Source organism: Humulus lupulus, chromosome 2 (genome assembly GCF_963169125.1).
Source record: "Humulus lupulus chromosome 2, drHumLupu1.1, whole genome shotgun sequence".
NCBI classification, from domain to species: Eukaryota; Viridiplantae; Streptophyta; class Magnoliopsida; order Rosales; family Cannabaceae; genus Humulus; species Humulus lupulus.
The window spans coordinates 237,571,042-237,589,981 of NC_084794.1; the positions used below are offsets into that span (position 1 = coordinate 237,571,042).

The window sequence follows — 18,940 nt, forward strand, 5'->3', positions numbered from 1 at the left end:
ACCACTATGAGTAACCCCAAGCCTTGTAGAAAGTTGGTGCTTGAAACTTGATCACTTTGGAAAATGGGACAAGGGTTCGAAAAGAAATACAATAGGGTCTACTAGCTTCAAGGTTTCAACTCTTTGTAATTTGGAGGGATGAGATAGGGTTTTGAAATCAATGTGAGTATTTGGGTCTTGAGAGTTTTTGCCTTATGTGGAAGTAAAGATATAGGGAACTTTGATGAGAGATGAGAGGTTACAGCTTGAGAGCTATTTCAAAGTTGAGAGAAAATGAATCGCACAAATGGCCTATTTATAGGGTTGGAGTCCCAACTTCCCTCCTAATTCTACTCCAACCACTCTCAATTTGAAATTCAAAAATCTAGTATCCTAACCTCTAGAGAGAATATCTCCATGCTATCTTATATTTATTTTGATTAAATAATTGAAGAATAATCTAACCATCAAACTACCTAGGAAAGAATCTCTCAACCCTAACCACTTTTCCTTTCTCTCTCTTCAACATCATCTCCCTCTCTCTGTTTCTCAAAAATTCTAGAGATAAAAAATTATATTTCTTAGAAATCTTGTAACTTTGGACTCATTTGTAGTAAAATCAACATAATTGGATCTTTATGAGTCCGATTTGGACAATCTTGGTACCATTGGAAAGCTAATTTGACTATCTACAACTTTCTAGAAATATTATTTTTCCAAAATCGTAATATGATTGGGTCAAAACTGGGTCCCAAGTTACAGTACCCTAGAGTTACGAAAATTCCATTTAATTATCTAATTCTCCTAACCATAAAGATTAGATAACAACTTAATCCATAAATATCTTAACCAACAATAACTAATAACAAACTCTAATTCTCTAGGCTAATTTCTAATTTACTAAGCCCAAAATCTTATTGGGCTTTATGTAGACTCGATCCATCATCATAACAATTTTCAATAATACCATAATTAACTTATTCTTATGCATTCATCCCTTTTCCACTAACAAGGCTACTAATATCATTAAAAAAAAAATAGTATTAGAATAGTAGCTAAAACAAAACTCAGGTTTTACAATTAAATTTCCCACCATTTCTCTTCTTCCCATCAAAAGAAAGCACTACCATCTTTGCCTCAAACCATAAATTAACAAATTGCAAAATTTAAACGAAATAAAGATATTATTTTTCAGTAAATTAATAGTAATCAGAGCCTTGTTTGTCATCATATTAAGAAAAAGGTCAAACAATAGTAATTATTAAAAACAATACTCGTATTGTAATAACCAATGTTATTATTTTCTTATAAGCTCCTTAATTATGACCATATGTTAGTTTTATTAGTTTATAATTATAACTTGAGTGGTGGAATTTAAAATGATTGCCTTAGGTTTAATTATTTATTTTAAGATATGATTTCTATGACTTAGAAAATAATTATAATTTAGATAGTTATACTTATTTATGATTAATATTTATAAGATTTTATCAAATTAGTGTATAGTTTTAAGTTTTTATAAAAATTATGTGCACATGTTATTTGGTGGTTTAAGAAGTATAAATGCGGCATTAAAATAAGTCACAAAATTTGAATTTTATTAGTCATAGCCGAAATTCCCTATAGTTTTATTAGGAGGAATTTTTCATGAATTAATTAAATAGGTAACAAAGTTGAATTGAAGAATTAAGTTGAAGACCAAGCTTAGTCATAGGCGTGTAGCATAGATTTAGACTAAATTTTTTACTCATTTTGAATTTACATGATAGGTGTCACACTAAGCTTGAATAAGGTTACCAAGTTGGTGACCATTTGAAAGCTTTTGAATTTGAAAGTGTGCAGGTGTAGGCGTGAGAGAGTCTTTGGAAAAGCTAGTCAGGACTTCGACTACTTATGGTTACTTGTTAGTATATGTGACATGTTAAGAGAGTTTGTAGCACCTTTTAATGAGTAATTAAGGAGCTGGCCGAAACAACGTAAGGGAGGGAAAGCTTAAATTTTGACAAATTGTTGAAAAAGTGTGGAGAAAAATAAGGAAAAAGGTTGAGGTTGGGAGCCTATATGTAACGCCCCAAATCTGCTAATAAGGCTTAGTGTCTTGATTAGCGTGCCGGGAGGGCAATAATTGATTTAATTGTATTATTACGTGATTAATTGTGATATATGTGCATTAGTACTTAATTACTTGAGTTATAATATAATGTGAATATATATTTATATATGCATGTTTATGTGTATTAAATATGTATGTGAGCCCGTTTTGGTTATTGAGGGCATGTTTGTAATTTTGGCCCGTTGAGGGCATAAATGTAATTATGTGTGTGTTGTGCTTGAGACCATAGTATTGTGGAGATATATTTGAGATGTGTGGTCCGAGGTGGTCCTAGGGAGCAGATTAGCGGAATAGTCACACTGGGGTCAAATACCCAGCTCGGGGTGAGCCTAGGGGTATTTTGGGAACATAGTACATATTCGGGGTCTACCGGGTAGCAAATAGTTATCTAGCGGTTATTTGGGTATGCCTGGATTAATTGGAAATTTATAGGAATACTCGAGGAATTAGCGGGAATGTGGCAAATGACGGATTTACACTTGGTGGAATTGAAGGGCTAGAATTGATTTAAGGGGCGTTTTGGTCATTTTGAGGCTAAGGATAGACTTGGATGGACTTAATCTCATCATAATACTTAGGAAAAAGCAGAACACTCTCACTCCCTCTCTCTACCCGGCTCACTCTCTCTCCCTTGGTGTGCTTGGAGGCTTAGGGGATTCTTAGTTAATTGGCTCAAGGCTTGAGGAACTTAAAGCTTGAAGTGTGTGGGGTTTAGCTCAGGGTCGGATTCTCAGTGGAGGTAAGGGTTTATGCTGATTTTTGTAGAGTTTTTTGTTGGGGTTTTCTTGAGGTTTGAATTTCGGGCTAACTTTGGATTTTGGTGAGGGTATGGAGTAGTTTAGGGGTAATTATACTGACTAGGCTGTGTTGATATGAGTTCTAGTCGTGATTCTGGGTTTAGGTATGGATTAGAGTGAATTTCAGTGGAATTGGCTCAAGAAAATGCAAGGAAATTCTGGGTTCTGGAGCTCAAGCCGCGACCCTGTTCTTTAGGCGCTGCGACCCGCATGAACCCAGAAGGCCTTAGGGGTCTTTGAAACCATCCAGGCCCCACGACGCAAGCTGAGGCACACTGCGAATCGTGCCCCCCATGTTAGAGCCTCAAGCTCTCTAACTTGAGGAGGGTCGTAGTGCCCAGAGGAGGGTTGCGACTCAAATGGAAAATATTGGCCAATTAGGAGTTTTGGGCTCGAGAACTCAAAATTAGAGGCTCGGGAAAGAAACTACTATTTGATTTATTAAAATTCGAGGTCCCGGAGGCTAGTATATTATTCCGAAGGTTTTTAATCGATTTAGATTGTGATGGTTATCTATTATTACGTTGTGACTACGTTTTATCGCTAAGGCTCGAGATTAGGGATTGTGCTCGGGATCGCTGGTACCGTCAGCATGGGACTCAGGTGAGAAAACTGTTTGTGCTCGTAGAGTAGGGCATGTCCCGATTATCTATGTTTAGTGTTATGTATAAATGTTTAAATTGGTATGCCATGTTTGTGTGTTTACTACTGATTGGTGAAGGCTGGGATCGGTGAAGGTCGAGATCGGCGAAGGCCGGGAACGACTGCAAGCATGATGAATGCAGGCCGAACGAAAATAAGCATGTTGAATGCAGACCGCCATGGAAAGGCCATCTAGGGTGGTGTACTCACCCTTTTGGTGAAGACTGTGAACCTGGTGCCTGGTAAAGCACCTTGATCGACATAGGCTGCTATGTGAATAGTCTGTTGTATCTGCCTAAGGCTATGCATTTACTGGAATGAATTGTTATATGCTATGTGTGTGGAGTTTTCTTGTTGGGCCTTGGCTCATGGGTGCTCTATGGTGCAAGTAAGGGCAAGGGAAATGCCGACCAAGCATGAGTTGGAGGGCATGGAGCGACGCGTACATGTTTGGCCTACCTGGCCTCCACGGCTAGGGTAGTTTTGAGGAACACTATGCAAACATTTGATTTTGTCGCTTAGGTCAAGTGTACATTAACTTTTGTATTGTAAATACTTTTTAAACAATATTTTGGGATCCCAATGTAACACTTTTATGATTTAAATGAATGTCCAAACTTTTATACTTAATTCTTATTTAAATGAGTCTTTACTTTAGTTAATCACACTTTTTGGTCTAATACCTCGATTAGCGAGTTAATGACACATTTTAAAATCACATGGTAACGACTCTAGGGTATTAGGGCGTTACACTATAAATAGAGCCTTTCACCACTTCATTTTTCACACTCAACAAAGCCTTCAAGCCTCTTAAATTTTTTAAAATTACTCTCCCAAAATATTCATCTTTTTGCTCCATAAACACACCATATAGCGGAACCATTATAGCTTTTATAGTGCTCAGGAATTCTTTGTCTTCTATTTTTTCTATAAATCCTCAAACACTATAGCTATTATAAACCCTGTATAGCTATGTTGACCCTCGATTTGGCCAGCGACACGGAGTCAAATAAACAATAAAGAACAAAAGGAAAACAAGAAGAGAATCAAATGGAAAGCAAATGCACAAACGATTTATAGTGGTTTAGCCCCAACTAGATGGTAATGGCCCACGTCCACTTAGTGTTCTTATTGATATTGAATCTCAATATTGTGATTAATGAACTAGGGTTCACGAGTTTCACAAGCCTTGAGAGGATTACAATTTCGGTGGATAATCACACTGTGCTCTTTTTTCCAAATACCCAGATCAAAAGTTAAAAAAAGTCCATCCCTTGAGCTCTTTGATTCTTATTTATAGGCTCAAGAAGGTTACATGGGCCAACGGGCCTTAATTACAATTAAGATTTGTGTATCATGGTAATAAAGGAAAATACAATTAGTGCAAATATTACAAGCTTGCGCATCCAAAAGGAAATAGATGAAAGTGTGCGACCAGACTGGTCGCGTGAGGCTTGACAAATCAATAACTATCTGGTCAATAGTCGAACAAGACTCATTCATTTAAAGTTTCCATGTCCTTGCCACGTGTAGGTCAATCCTGCCACGTCACCATGAGTTGTTTTAGGGTAAACAAGCTGAAACACTAAACCACTATGTAGCTGAAATTACCCAAGTATCAAGCTCTTATTATTGTTGTTGGAGATAGACACTTTTTTGGAGGCTTGAGATTTTGGAAGTATTGATCTTTTGGTTCTAGGGTAAAGGTATGTATTTAATGAGGTTTAGAGTTTTTTTTTTTGGAAGTTTAGCTTTTATTACAAGTCTCTAATAAATCTTATATGTTATATATAAGGTTTTGGGAGAGATCTTTTAGCACAAGCAATCTTTTTTTCTTCTCTTATTACACACTCAAGGTAAGGAAAATTAGATAGTTTAGTTTTGACATTTAAGTGATTTGTATGATCCTAACATTTTAGGTATAAAGAGATAAGTGTGGTTGGACCTTGTGTTCAGAATTATATGACAGACCTAAGTGATGTCCAGTAGGCTCGGAGGCTCGGTTACCAAAATCTTGTATGACAGACCTAAGTGATGTCTGGGGCTTGAATGCCAACCTTTATAAGCACGTATTATTTCTCTTGCCTGATTTGTTATTATGACCAATAGAATATGTTTATAATCTAGAATTTGTTAATATGACCTATGTATGACCAATAGAATATGTTTATGACTTAGAGTTTGACTATGACCTAGAATATATTATGATCTTATGTGATTAGCATAAATTAGTGTTGTTATGAAATCTTTTATGAACTTATGATATGATTTGTTATGACTATGTGATTGTATGATTGCTTGTATGCATTTTCCTTACTAGGCTTAGAAGCTCACTTCTTATGATATTATTGTGCAGATAACTGAGGTTAGAATGATCGGTGGCGAGTAGGACCTACAGAGTTTAGTGATGTATTCGTGAGGACCATGCAGTCACTGGAATGATCAAGGGCCTATGATTTTATTATGAAAGTGTTGACCCAGAATTTGGTCAACTGACACGGAGTCAGAATATGCTTGATATAAATGAATGTGTTGATAATAACGTAATGACGAAAAAGTAATAAGAACACGATATTTTTATAGTGGTTTGGCCCCAGGATCTAGTAATAACCTACGTCCACTTAGACTGTTATTGATATAGGAATCAAAGGAGTGATCAAAGAACAAGGGCTAAATGAGTTTCACTAGCCTCTGAAGAACAATACAATATTCCAAGGAGAATTATGTTGGATTAAACTTATACAAGATCTTTATTTATTTTCATGTATATATAATATTAAAAAAATTAATACGAGATAGCCTAAAACATGTTTCTAAAATTGAATTCAAAGAGAAACAAATAATATAATACTTACAGTATACGCAGCGGAATTAAGAGTCCTTCCTTCAGTTTCTCTAACTCTTGTATCCTCTCTGTCGCAGAGTATTATCAAGAAACTGAACTGATCTTCTATTTTCTTCATGATCTTCCAATGTATTCTTAGAACCACCTAGACTAGTGTGGGAAATTCTCAACACATGAGATAGATATAGAGAGAAGAAGAGAAAATAACAAAGAGGCTTAGAAAAAGGACTTGTGTTTAGAGAGAATATAAAACTATCAGAAAATCTGACTTATCAAAAACCCTTGTATTGACTTCTCTATAAGCACTCCTTTTATAGACTCAATTAGGCCATTTAATTTAATTAAAAAATCAATAAAATAATAGCCATTTTGAAGCCCTAGGTCGAAATTATCATGGGCTATAGGCCCGTGAAATTTCCCATTTGATTATAAACCCATTGTACTTAAAATCAAGGTCTGTATTATTTTCTATTGATTTAATTAATTAAATAATTATTTAAATCCTTTATCAAATTAATTATTTATAATTTGAACCTTGATTTAAACTTATTTATTAATTTAGATACCAATTTATCTTAATTAATAAATCTGCCATAATTTATCTTTTCTTCTCAAAATTACACAACTCTGTGAAACTATCCAAAATTGACCTGGTCAACTTTGATAATTCTAATTGATGATTAAATCAATTAATTGAGACTATCTAGATGATTTTATCCAAGGTACAATGGGGACCATGGGTCTATGAAATCAAGCTCCAATAAGTTATCATAAATCTAACAAATAAATTTACTAACTTATTAATTCCTCGTGACTCCACTATAGACTTGGAATTGCACTCTTGAATTCATAGAACGCTCCATAACAAATATAGATACGCTATTAATTATCCATTGTTACAACCATAATTGTCACTCAATCCTCTATAGACGGTCTACAATGAGATAGGACTAAAATACCGTTTTACCCCTCATTGTATTTTATCCTTAAAACACTTAGTTCCTTGTAAATGATATTTCAGTAAACTAATTTAATTACTGAAATGAGATCTCTATCATTTAACACCTTGAACCAAACTAAAAGGAAACCATCATTTCACTTCTTCATCAGAAGCTATAGATGTTCATATCTATGATTAACACTCCCACTCAATTATACTACCGAGTTCCCAAGATGTAAGTATGGGCTAGTCCGTAGGGTAAGCTGGTAACGAACAAGTCAAAGAACTCAAATAATACAATAAGTTAGAATACTAACCACTCACAATTGAGATTGAATTGACCTATGGTCAACTATATGATATGACTAGAATAGATAATAACGGCATGTTTACTTATCTTATCAACTGTCAATATCGGCCCTGTCCGATGTAACAAATACATTCGATCTTATCTACTTTGCTAATGTTCTGGAAAGAACATAACACCGTAATGTGTAAGTAGATCATATCGTAGATTGGCAAGTCAGTGTAAATCCGGTGCACTGACTAATCTTAGGACTAACTTATTTTGAACATATAATCATATTTATATTCCACTGTGATTACGTCACTATAAATAAGATTAGCTATATGTTCGGGATTTAATAGAAGTTTATATTAAACAAATAATCATGAAAATAAAACATGTGAGCAAAGTGATTAACCAAGTCAAAAAATGATTTCTATTCTTTTATTGATAATAAAATGAGATTACAAAGAATTTGGGTTTTAATTAGGGCATAAAACCCCAACAAATTACTCTAATCTCAAATAATTCAAAAGCCAAAAGTCCCTTCCTTGAGCTATCTTTTGCTATTTATAGGCTCAAGGGGGATTACAAAAGATTGTTACAGATACTCTCCCCTGAATCATCGGATATTCCGGAGATTGAGTGAGTTAAATTCGGGATTTACAAAGATCTTCACAGTAATGTTACTTTGTATGCGGAACCATCGACTAGGCTGGTCGCAGGTAAGACCGGGCGGCTTACTGCTTCTAGTGCATCCTCTGGTCGATACCCTAGCAGAGCTCTTCCAGGTGTCAGCCACGTGTCTAGGGATCACTTGCCACGTCATCAATGCTAATTTTTTGGATAACAGAAAGCATTTTCTTTTAAATATTTTTATTTCATTAAATTCGAATGTTGCTTAGTTAATTTTGTTAAAGACCTTATTTATTTTATAAAAACATGGGATCCTTTTGCTTTCTAGTATTTTCTTAAATAAATGAGCAACATTTATGTTTACAATTCAACTCTGTGTTCTTGATAATATTATGAGAAATTAGGGCGTTACAAGTGATATCAGAGCCATGACTATATTGGTCATGAACGTTCTCACGAAATACACACGACAACTACAAAGGACCAACTCGCTACCAAGTAAGTATACTCTTTTTGAGATATGTTTTGTATATGTAAGATAATGTTTTTTTTTATGATTTATTTTTAGAATTTAGCACAATGGACCCAATTGTTGTTAGATTAGTTAAGGCAATAAGGAGAATAACCGACCCTAATGGTGAGACTAAATTCAAGAAGGTGTTTCTTAGAATTAATCGAATCCACAAAGAAATATAAAAGATTATTGCCAGTCACCCAGCTTTACTGAAAGCACATGAGAAGTTTATAGTTCTCATGCACTCAACCAAATTACCGCTAGCAGAACCAAGTTTAAAGATAGTATGGACCGAGGTTTTACTTAACGAAAGTGTACCAATTGTTTATGTCTATCTTAGTTTTTACAATTTTTCTCTTTTGGGGAAACAGAAAGAACTGTGGACCAGGAACCTAGAAGATCAGTGAGACTTGATGGCCGAGGTCGAGGCCGAGGAAGAGGCAGAAGAAAAGGACGAGGGCGAGGTAGAGGAGAAGCCACCGCTCCCATACATGAAGTCTCCAGACATACCGGCAGCCCCGGGAGTGTAAGAAGCACCAGAAATCCCGAATGTAGTGGAAGAACCGGCAGCAGCTGCCGCCCAAATAAACTTAGAAATGGAGAATGCCCGTCTTAGGGGAGAGTTAAGAAGAAGGGAGGAGGAATTCCAACAAATTCAACAAGGACAACAACAGAAAATGGCGCAACCCGTCATTCCCCTAGCACAACTGATGCAATTGGCAGAGCCTCGCTATGAGGCAATATATGAATGTTTTAGGAAGAAACAACCGCCAAACTTTGATGGCAGATCAGATCCAATAGAAGCAAAAGAATGGCTTTGATCGGTGGAGCCCATCTTGGAAAATATGAGATTGGGGAACGAGGATTGAGTTTCAAGCGCCTCAAGTCTACTCAAGAAAGACACCCGCATCTGGTGGGATAATTAAGATGATCATAATGTAATATGTAAAAAATATTTTGAAAACAACTAGGTATAAGCACCCAAACTAATAGAACTAAGAATCAAATAAGAGTAAATATTAATTTGGTACCCTGTGTTTTATCGAAACACACACTTGATACTTTATATTTATAATAATGATTATTTGATACCATCTGTTTGCAATTCGTATCAATTTGGTACCTTCCGCTGTAATGTGGTCTAGCCATATTTCAAATATGACCGTATTGCCCTTCTTTTTAATGATTTATTTGATTTTCTTTTGTTTTTGTTATTTTAAAATGATTCAAAAATATTTTTTAAATTAATAAAATAAAAATTGTTTTATAAAATGTAATGAATCAATTAAATGTAAATTTTAAAATAAAAAATAATATAAATTAATTTTAAAATAAAAATATTGAATAAAACTATTTTAATTAATTAAATAAACATAACTATGTTTAATTTGAAATATAAATAAAAAAACTAAAAATAATATTAATAATTTAATTAAAGTAAACTAAAAACCTAATATTTTTTTTAAGTTTTAATTAAACTATTTTTGTTTGAATTTATTTTAAATTTTGGCTTTTAAGTTTTGAGTGTTGATTTTAATTTTTTTATTTAAGTTTAGGGGTTAGATTTAATTTTTTAATTTTGTTTATTTAAATTATTTCAAAGTTTTAATTATACGTCTTTTTGTTTTATTAATTTAGAAAATATTTTTTAAAACATTTTAAAATAACAAAAATAAAAAGAAAATCAAATAAATTATTAAATAAGAAAGAAAATATGGTCATATTTAAAATATGAGTTGACCAAATTGCAGTAGATGGTACCAAACTGATAAGAATTTTAAATAGAAGAGAATGATCATTATTATAAACATATGGTAACAAGTGTGTATTTAGATAAAACACATGGTTCATGGTTCCAAATAGGTATTTACCCATCAAATAATCATAAGGTTTTTATGAGAGAAAGAAAGAGAGAACCTGAAATGTAATTGGCAGGGTTAGAGAAATTTGGTCCAAAATATCTTTAAGTGGCCTTTTTTGGTGGTCAAGAAGAATATCTATAGCAGAATATGCTGGGAAGTAGTCTGCCACTGCAGCAAGTCAAATTGAAACTAACCATTTTCACAGATCTATAATCAAATGGATGTGTCCTTCAAGACTTGTGGTAAGATCTCCATGGCTCCTCTCGATCCTTGGCAACAACGGTACAGGCTGTTCCAACACAGAGACATTAATATTGTTCCAAACATCTGCTACAGCGGGGAGGAGAGAGATTTTCATGTCCTCTATTCACAGAGTATCCAAATCCTTGATTTCTAATTTCATAACCCTTTTTGGCAAGGTATTTTGACGGACTTGCTAGCTCTACTTTTTGTTGCAGTATCATTTATATTATATGTATATAATAAAAAAAATTAATGCATTCATCCAATCAGTGAATGATGGTTGTGGTTTTCTTGAGTTGACTTATTATATGTGTTTTTTTATATATATATATATGCCAATAATGTTCAAGTTCAGTTATTGGACATGATTTTATAAGGTTGAATTCCTAAGATTTTGTTGAATAAATTTAGCTGCAAATGTGTTACACTCCCATGGATATTTCAGTGGCAATCGAGGAGGAAAATAAGGAGAACGGATGAGATGTTGTACTGCTGGGACCGAGAACACACAAATTGGTGGATGATGCACAATTATGTTTTCTAGTTTCTCATAATGATAAAATAATGAAATTAAAGCCAACCCCAAATTGTTAACAAAACTTTTGCAGCAGTGTGAGAACATAAGTATTGAAATTTTGGAAAAGGTAGCCTTCTTTTCAAGAGATATGTGCTTCTTTTCCGTGTCCCTCGGCACATGCTTTAATGACAATTCATCATCATCAATCATCATCTTCTAATAATGTCCCAACAAACAAACAAACAAACAAATGAAGTCGTTTTAATATGTCAAAGTTTCATACGACAGTATGGCATTTTAGTAATTTCACTCTAATATATTCCAAAACTGAACATTGGTCTCACACGACAGTACCTACTAGATTTGGTCAATTATATACATGTATTATTATCCTTCTTCATCACGGGTTTGCTTGCAGGTGAATAATCTTTGAACTAGAGAACAAAATTTAGTGATGGATCCAAAACCAAAACCCGTCTTCTTCTTCGTTGTACCTTGCTTCATCTCTGTGCTGATTCTCGTCACTGTCGAAGCCGACTACGTTCGACCCCCACCTCGTAAAGATCTTCACTTTCCATGGAACCTAAAGCCATCTTCTCATCCTCAGCAGGTGATTTTTTTCCTTTTCTTTTGTTTTTTTTTAATCAAAGTTTCTTGGGAAACAATCAGGATTTTTCTCTGATTTTGATGATTCCTTGCTGGATTTACTCTTAAGAACTTTGATTTCTTATAATCTGTGATAATTCTGGGGTAATTTTCTTTTAAAATTATATATTTAGTTAAAAGTTCATATCATTGATAAATAATCATGTTTTTGATGAAGAGAAGGTATAGCTTGTTTTTTGCTTATCACTACAATTATATGTGCTTACTTGTTCCTAGTTTCATGCTAATTGGACTTTGAATTGAACATTTTAGTGTTGAGATCATTTTCTGGTTTGTCTTTAATATTGTTAATTGAATTTCATGTAAAGAAAGAGATTTCGTACTATCATCCTGTTAATTCGAAGCCCAACAATAAATAATAAATTACCACTAAAAATGGAAACATGTCTGGTTTTAGAAATTGTATGATTAGTTATTGATATGATAAAACCAAAAACTTTCAACCTTTGAAGCAAGAGGAAGTTTATAGGCTGTAGATCCTAAAATTCCCCTTTAATTTACCAGTTACCGAGTATATTCACTCATTTGTGGAGTTTGAACTATTGACATCCTAACTATTAAGAATTTAAGACTGCGTATGATTCAAACATTTTTCTTGGTTTATTTATGGTAAATAATTATTATGGTATATTTTTAAATACAAATGAAAATTCCAGGTGCACATATCTTTAGCTGGAGACAACCACATGCGAATTACATGGATCACTGATGATAAATCTTCTCCTTCTCTGGTTGAGTATGGAACATCCCCTGGCAGATACACATCTGTGGCTCAAGGGGAAAGCACCTCTTATGATTATATGTTTTATAGTTCAGGAAAGATACACCACACTGTTATTGGGCCTTTGGAACATGGCACTGTTTATTTTTACCGGTGCGGAGGAGATGGTGAGGAGTTTCAGCTCAAGACCCCTCCAGCTCAGTTTCCAATTACTTTTGCCGTGGCTGGGGATCTGGGTCAAACTGGCTGGACTAAATCAACCTTAAACCACATTGACCAGTGCAAGTATGATGTGCATTTGCTTCCTGGAGATCTTTCATATGCTAATTATGTACAGAGAAAGTGGGACACTTTTGGTGAGCTTGTGCAGCCTCTTGCAAGTGCAAGACCTTGGATGGTAACAGAAGGGAACCATGAAAAGGAGTATATTCCATTTATAAAAGATGGATTTGAATCTTATAATGCTCGGTGGAAGATGCCGTACGAGGAGAGTGGATCAAATTCCAATCTTTATTACTCTTTTGAAGTTTCAGGAATTCATCTTATTATGCTTGGTTCATACACTGACTATGATGAATATTCTGATCAATACAGGTGGTTGAAGGTTAGTCAATCAATATTCTCTTTTCTTTTCAAAATGTACTAATTTGAACATTGGTTGATTAAATTAAAGGCAGTTGAGTTACATGTAATGAGAAGTTTCTGCCATTCTTTTTCAAATAGGCTGATCTTTCCAAGGTGGACCGAACAAAGACACCGTGGCTCGTTGTACTATTCCATGTGCCGTGGTACAATAGTAACAAGGCTCATCAAGGCGAAGGAGATCAAATGATGGCAGCAATGGAACCATTGCTTTATGCTGCTAGTGTTGACTTAGTGTTTGCTGGCCATGTTCATGCTTATGAACGCTCGGTATGCATTTACTAGTTTATTTATCCATTTAAGCGTAAATCTATAGCAATCATTGTTTAACAGTTTATCTCTTTGACAGAAACGTGTGAATAATAGAAGATCAGATCGTTGTGGTGCTGTTCACATAACCATTGGTGATGGAGGAAATGGGGAAGGCTTAGCTCACACGTATGTTTTGCTTTGTCATAGTTTGAAGTATTCTGACTACATTCTTTTTTTGAAGAAAAAAGGAAGCCGATTGTCATAATATTTTGTTTCCCAATATGAAGAAAGAAATGATGGGTGGATTATACAATCTGATTTAGATAAAGATTTTGAGAACTAGAGCTTAGAATTTTCATTATTATGTCCAGTCATTACATTATATGTCTAGAATGATTTAGAAAAGCTCAATATAATTTTTGGGAATGAGCAGGTACAAAAACCCACAACCTGAGTGGTCTGAATTCCGGGAAGCAAGTTTCGGCCACGGCGAGCTGAAGATGGTAAATTCAACTCATGCCTTTTGGAGCTGGCACAGGAACGACGATGATGAGCCTGTAAGATCTGATGAAATCTGGATAACCTCGTTGGTAAGTTCAGGATGTGTTGCTGAAAAAGGATATGAACTGAGGAAGATGCTTTTGGCACCATAGATGCTATTGAGTGGAGTCAGCCTTACCCAGATTCGATGATGTTAGTAATATATTAGATATAAAAGAATGTCAAAGTTATATACGAGTCTAGCGTGGCAGCTTAAACTGTCAAACTACCACTGTCCTTTAATTTGTTTGGGCGGAGGGTTAGAGTTATAAAATCATTTTGTACTTTTGCAGCAACTTTATTGTATACGAATGGCATATATATATATATATATAAATGTCATCCGGATACATTCTTAATTTATTTTAATGATTACTTTAATATTAATTATTATATTAAAATTAATAATTTATATTTATAGTTGTTAATTAATATTTCTAAATATAAATTTTAATTTTTTTAAATTTCTGGAGAGGCTATCTGTTACATCATGGTTACATATTTATTAAATTAAAGAATTGAAAAAAATCAAAAGCATTATATATCAAAATTCAGAATTAATGTAGAAAAAAATATTTATATGTTGGTAACTTGCTATATTGTTAATGGTAGTATCTATTGAAAATTCTTTTATATATATATCAATGGAATATGTTAATAATTAGATTATCTTTGCTACTTCAACTTCTCCGTATACCTTTTTCTTTTTGGCTAAAACCTCTTTGCATATTGCTATCATGCAAAGTTTCAAGTCTTTGATGCATATTGCTATCTTTGCATATTGCTATCACCAACATTAGCAGTTAGATCAAGCAACACAGAAAGTAACAATGCACGGTTCAACCACTTCTTTTCCCTCTCAAGATATTTCAAAACCAAAATATATCCATAATTGACTTTTGATGATGATGTCCCGATTTTATTAAACAATTGGACCGGTCCCTATGTACAAATGTTTTCATTTTATGTTAATGGTATGGATTTTTCTTGTTCTTTCTGTCTTGTGTGAAATTTCACTTACATGTACAAACATTTGTTTACATATATGAAAATCTCATTTTGTGTATTAACAAAATCGATCCCATCCGAACAGTACTTGCCCTTTCCATAATTTTGTTCGAATCGATTTCATCCCAATCAATAAAGCATAAAATATAAGCAGCAACCTAAAAGAACAAGACTACAAGAATTAAAAATTAAACTTAAAGCAAAGATAATGATTCCTACCTATCTTTTCCATTTACAATGGGGTTCTCACGTGAACAATGTCCTGACCTAGCTTGTATGCAATGCCCTCCAAGAACAAGAACACAAAAACGCATACTAATCCGACCCGAAATCTTTGGGGACAAAGTAATGACAAAAATCGAGAAAAATGTCACCAAGATCTGACATCTACTCGAAGCATCAAGGAATTGAGATGTGAGCAAACTGAAAAAAACACCAACAGCATCAGACTATGCAGAATGGTTTCATTCTGGGACTGCTGTGCTGAGTAATTGGTGTCTAAAGAACTGACTTGAAGTGGCACGTAGTAAAACTACTTCAAGAAATTCTAGAGCCACAAACTACTGGTTACTATCGATGGACATGAAACTTCAACTCTCTGAAGTCTTGTTACTATCTCTTTCCCCCTCCAGAGTATGATCTGCTCATCCTTGAACAATATGGGCACGCAGGGCACAAGATCCTGAATGCATAAAAGACACAAAAAGCCATATAAGCTTGTGGCAGACACCCAAAACACATTCAAATTGCCAAACTAATATGGTCTGTCAAGCTTCAAGTGTCTATCATACCCTTAGTTTCACACCTATCTTCTTGCAGTCACTGGTACCAACATGGGTGCAGTCAAGTCTAACTACCTCTTCAGTCTCAAAGGCCTCTCTCACTCTGTCCACAACATTGACATAGACACCATTCCTAGCTGCAGCAAATCAAACAATATTTGCCATTAAAACCCAAGTCCATCGAATCTACTCTATGATGTTTCCCTCTTAGATTTTAGAGTAATTGGTAAAAGTATACTTTTTTTTTAATGTCATTTTAAAAATTGGCATCTTTTTTATAATTCTTTGCAAAATAACCTTTCAAAGAAGGTAACGAGTATAATCTACAAGGTGAGCATAACAAAAAACCTATTTTACCAAACATGTTTAATTTTTCATCAAAAACACAGGAAAGGCAGCAATATATCTCAACCATGTTTGACTTACTTAGTATCATTAGAGGGTGAGAGTTGAGACCTCTGTTTCTTAATTCCTTTGTTTCCTCAAATGTTATGCCTTCAGCAATATTTTGCACAAGCTTAGGATAAATGGGTGCATATGGCTTCCACAACATTAGAGGAATAACTGGTCGATTCTTAGGATCATAATTTCGACCCCGATAGAGGAGGAGGACGTTAAGGTGTCTGTAAATAATCTTCCCACCAGATTTTCCCTACAGCCACACCAATTTCTATAGCAGCTAATAATTTCTGATGAATCCAAAACAATAACAAATACTAAAACATATGAACATATGATGAATCAAGTTCAAAAACCTCGAGATGAAAGCACACATTGTCCATATCAAGAGTTGGCACGCCTAAACACTTGATCCTCACAGCTTCAGCTCTCTTCCAATGGTTATGGATATCAAGCAACATGTTGTGAGTCACTCCCCCCTTCCCTAATACAAAAAAATCAATGACAATGCCTTCACAATCAATCCACCTAAAGAATGGCAATTCTGGGCATACATTAGCATATGTAAATTTATATACATCCATATATATATATATTAATCTCAATACATATCAGAGATCATTTTTATTTAATAGTTGATAGTTGCCAATTTTTTTTAATGAAATGCTAATAATAAGTTTTCATGTTTCAAACTGTAAGTAGAGACGTAATATTAAAAATTCCTCCATAACACAAACCATATTTCATTAACAAATAAAAACTCAATATATATAAGTTAGTACTCAATCATTATGTTCATTGTGTGTGTACTCGATCTTATATATCAGAAATATATATCAATTGTTACATCAATATATATGAGAAATAATTACATAAATTTTAGACATTGCCAAAAAAAAATTTAATCATATACTTTCAAATGTAACATTGTAGAGAACTTAACTGTTAAAAAATCTTCCGTATATATAACACATACCATCTTCATTAACAAACTAAAATACAAAATTTAATTAACAGTGCATCAAATTTCATGCTTCTTTCTTAAGATTGTATGAAAAGTTACCCAAATTGATTTGCCGGGAACAATCGTTATGGCGGTACCGTTCGACCAGTTGTGAAATTTCGTCCTCCGTAAGTGGGTCTCCGAGAACGCGGCTCCGCTCCTTCGCCACCTTATCCAGGTCAGGGACCTTCCTGGCCGGGGCAGCAGTTCCAGTCCATTTACGGTCTAGCCGGCCCGGGCCGAAAGGAGAGAATTTGGGGGATTCCCGGAATCCGATTGGTTCGATGGAGGGATTAGACTCCGAGTACGAGTAACTGAAATCGAAGGGAAGATCCGACATGAGAGGTCGTTGAATCGGGGCTTTCTTGGGTTTTGGGTCATTGTTCCAAGGTTGGGTTTTGTTGGGTTTAAAGAGAGGAGAAAATGGTGGGTCATACGCGTCTTGGGTTATGAAACGAGAGAACCCAAAAATGGCTTGGTATTTGGGAGGTGAAGAGTGACGCCGCCATGGGAGGAGCTTCAACATTAGAATTTGATTCGAAAATGGCTTTCGGTACGAAATAAGTAACGTACTCACGTGTAAATTTAAACTTACAGTTTGTTATGAGAATTAAAAATTATTTATTTATTTTGCAGTGAAAAAAATATTATAATGTGGTACAGTCTATAAATCTAAATTATTAGAAAAAAAAAAAGAAGGGAATTTTCTAGCTAAATTAATTTCATCATCAACACCATAAAGTATTCACTATAAATTCATAAACAATTTTATTAGTTGTACGATGATCATGAATATCTTAAAAAATTTGACAACAAACTTGTTATATTCTCTAATAAAAATCTCAAGTCATTGAAATTTTTTTTTTTTTTTTTGAGAAAACAATCACAATTGTCAAATAATATACAAAGAAAGATAAAAGAGAATATTTCAATCCAATACTACACATTTACCTTGTATAACTTCAAAACAAAAGCAAAAGGCCCAATGTTATCCGAAAAACATACAATATTGAAATTGACAACACAAGAAGAACTTTCATCTTCTCCTCGTCATCCCCTGCAATTTTGAAAAACACACAATTAGACATATACCATTATCAACCTTAAATCAATAACTAAATAGGAAAAAATTAAAAATTAAAAATTAATAAGTAAAAAAATTATCTATATTGCAACTTTTGTTGTTCCGTGGATGATTCATTAGAATAATTAATAACTTAGGTGTTGTTTGGTAACACTTAAAAAAATAATTTGTTATTTAATTAATTAAGAATTTAACAATTAAATATAAAACAATGTTTGGTAACTTTATTTTTTGTTTATTATTTTTAAAAATTTTAATTAAAATTCATTAAATTTTGAAAATAAAATATTTTGACTTTCAAATTTTTTTTAAACTGTTTTTAACTTTTTATTTATTCTCTTCTTCAAATCAACACCTCATTTTATATTGCTAAACAAAAAATAAAAATAAAAATTATCATACAAATATATCATTGTTTGTTTTTAAAAACAAAAATAGTTACCAAACATATTTTTATTTTTTTAAAATA

General features: G+C 33.8%; 2 protein-coding genes across 3 annotated transcripts; one reads left to right on the forward strand and one right to left on the reverse strand.

Annotated features, from left to right (window-relative positions):
• The first annotated feature begins 11,725 nt into the window (after positions 1-11,725).
• LOC133819087 (purple acid phosphatase 18) lies at positions 11,726-14,611 on the forward strand. Its single transcript, XM_062252251.1, has 5 exons — positions 11,726-11,984; positions 12,697-13,365; positions 13,485-13,673; positions 13,753-13,841; positions 14,089-14,611. The coding sequence occupies exons 1-5, from the start codon at positions 11,829-11,831 to the stop codon at positions 14,306-14,308; spliced, it is 1,323 nt and encodes a 440-aa protein (XP_062108235.1). The 5' UTR covers positions 11,726-11,828; the 3' UTR covers positions 14,309-14,611.
• A 765-nt stretch (positions 14,612-15,376) lies between these two features.
• On the reverse strand, positions 15,377-17,949 carry LOC133819088 (CRS2-associated factor 2, mitochondrial). Of its 2 annotated transcripts, none has more exons than XM_062252252.1 (5): positions 17,448-17,949; positions 16,741-16,868; positions 16,412-16,637; positions 15,995-16,122; positions 15,377-15,885 (listed from the first exon to the last, which is right to left on the reverse strand). In XM_062252252.1, exons 1-5 carry the CDS (start codon positions 17,911-17,913, stop codon positions 15,751-15,753), a joined length of 1,083 nt encoding a protein of 360 aa, XP_062108236.1. In that variant the 5' UTR covers positions 17,914-17,949; the 3' UTR covers positions 15,377-15,750. The 2 variants fall into 2 exon arrangements, with proteins under 2 accessions (XP_062108236.1, XP_062108237.1); XM_062252253.1 differs by having other exon boundaries at positions 16,759-16,868; positions 17,448-17,948.
• Between the last annotated feature and the right edge of the window lie 991 nt (positions 17,950-18,940).

Coding starts and splice junctions, on each gene's coding strand:
- LOC133819087 (XM_062252251.1), top strand. CDS start 11,829: ATGGATCCAAAACCAAAACCCGTCTTCTTCTTCGTTGTACCTTGCTTC. Junction 13,366..13,484: donor ATCAATACAGGTGGTTGAAG/GTTAGTCAATCA, acceptor TTTTTCAAATAG/GCTGATCTTTCCAAGGTGGA. Junction 13,842..14,088: donor GGGGAAGGCTTAGCTCACAC/GTATGTTTTGCT, acceptor GGGAATGAGCAG/GTACAAAAACCCACAACCTG.
- LOC133819088 (XM_062252252.1), bottom strand. CDS start 17,913: ATGTTGAAGCTCCTCCCATGGCGGCGTCACTCTTCACCTCCCAAATAC. Junction 16,869..17,447: donor TTCCCGGCAAATCAATTTGG/GTAACTTTTCAT, acceptor TTTTTGTATTAG/GGAAGGGGGGAGTGACTCAC. Junction 16,638..16,740: donor ATGTGTGCTTTCATCTCGAG/GTTTTTGAACTT, acceptor GTGTGGCTGTAG/GGAAAATCTGGTGGGAAGAT.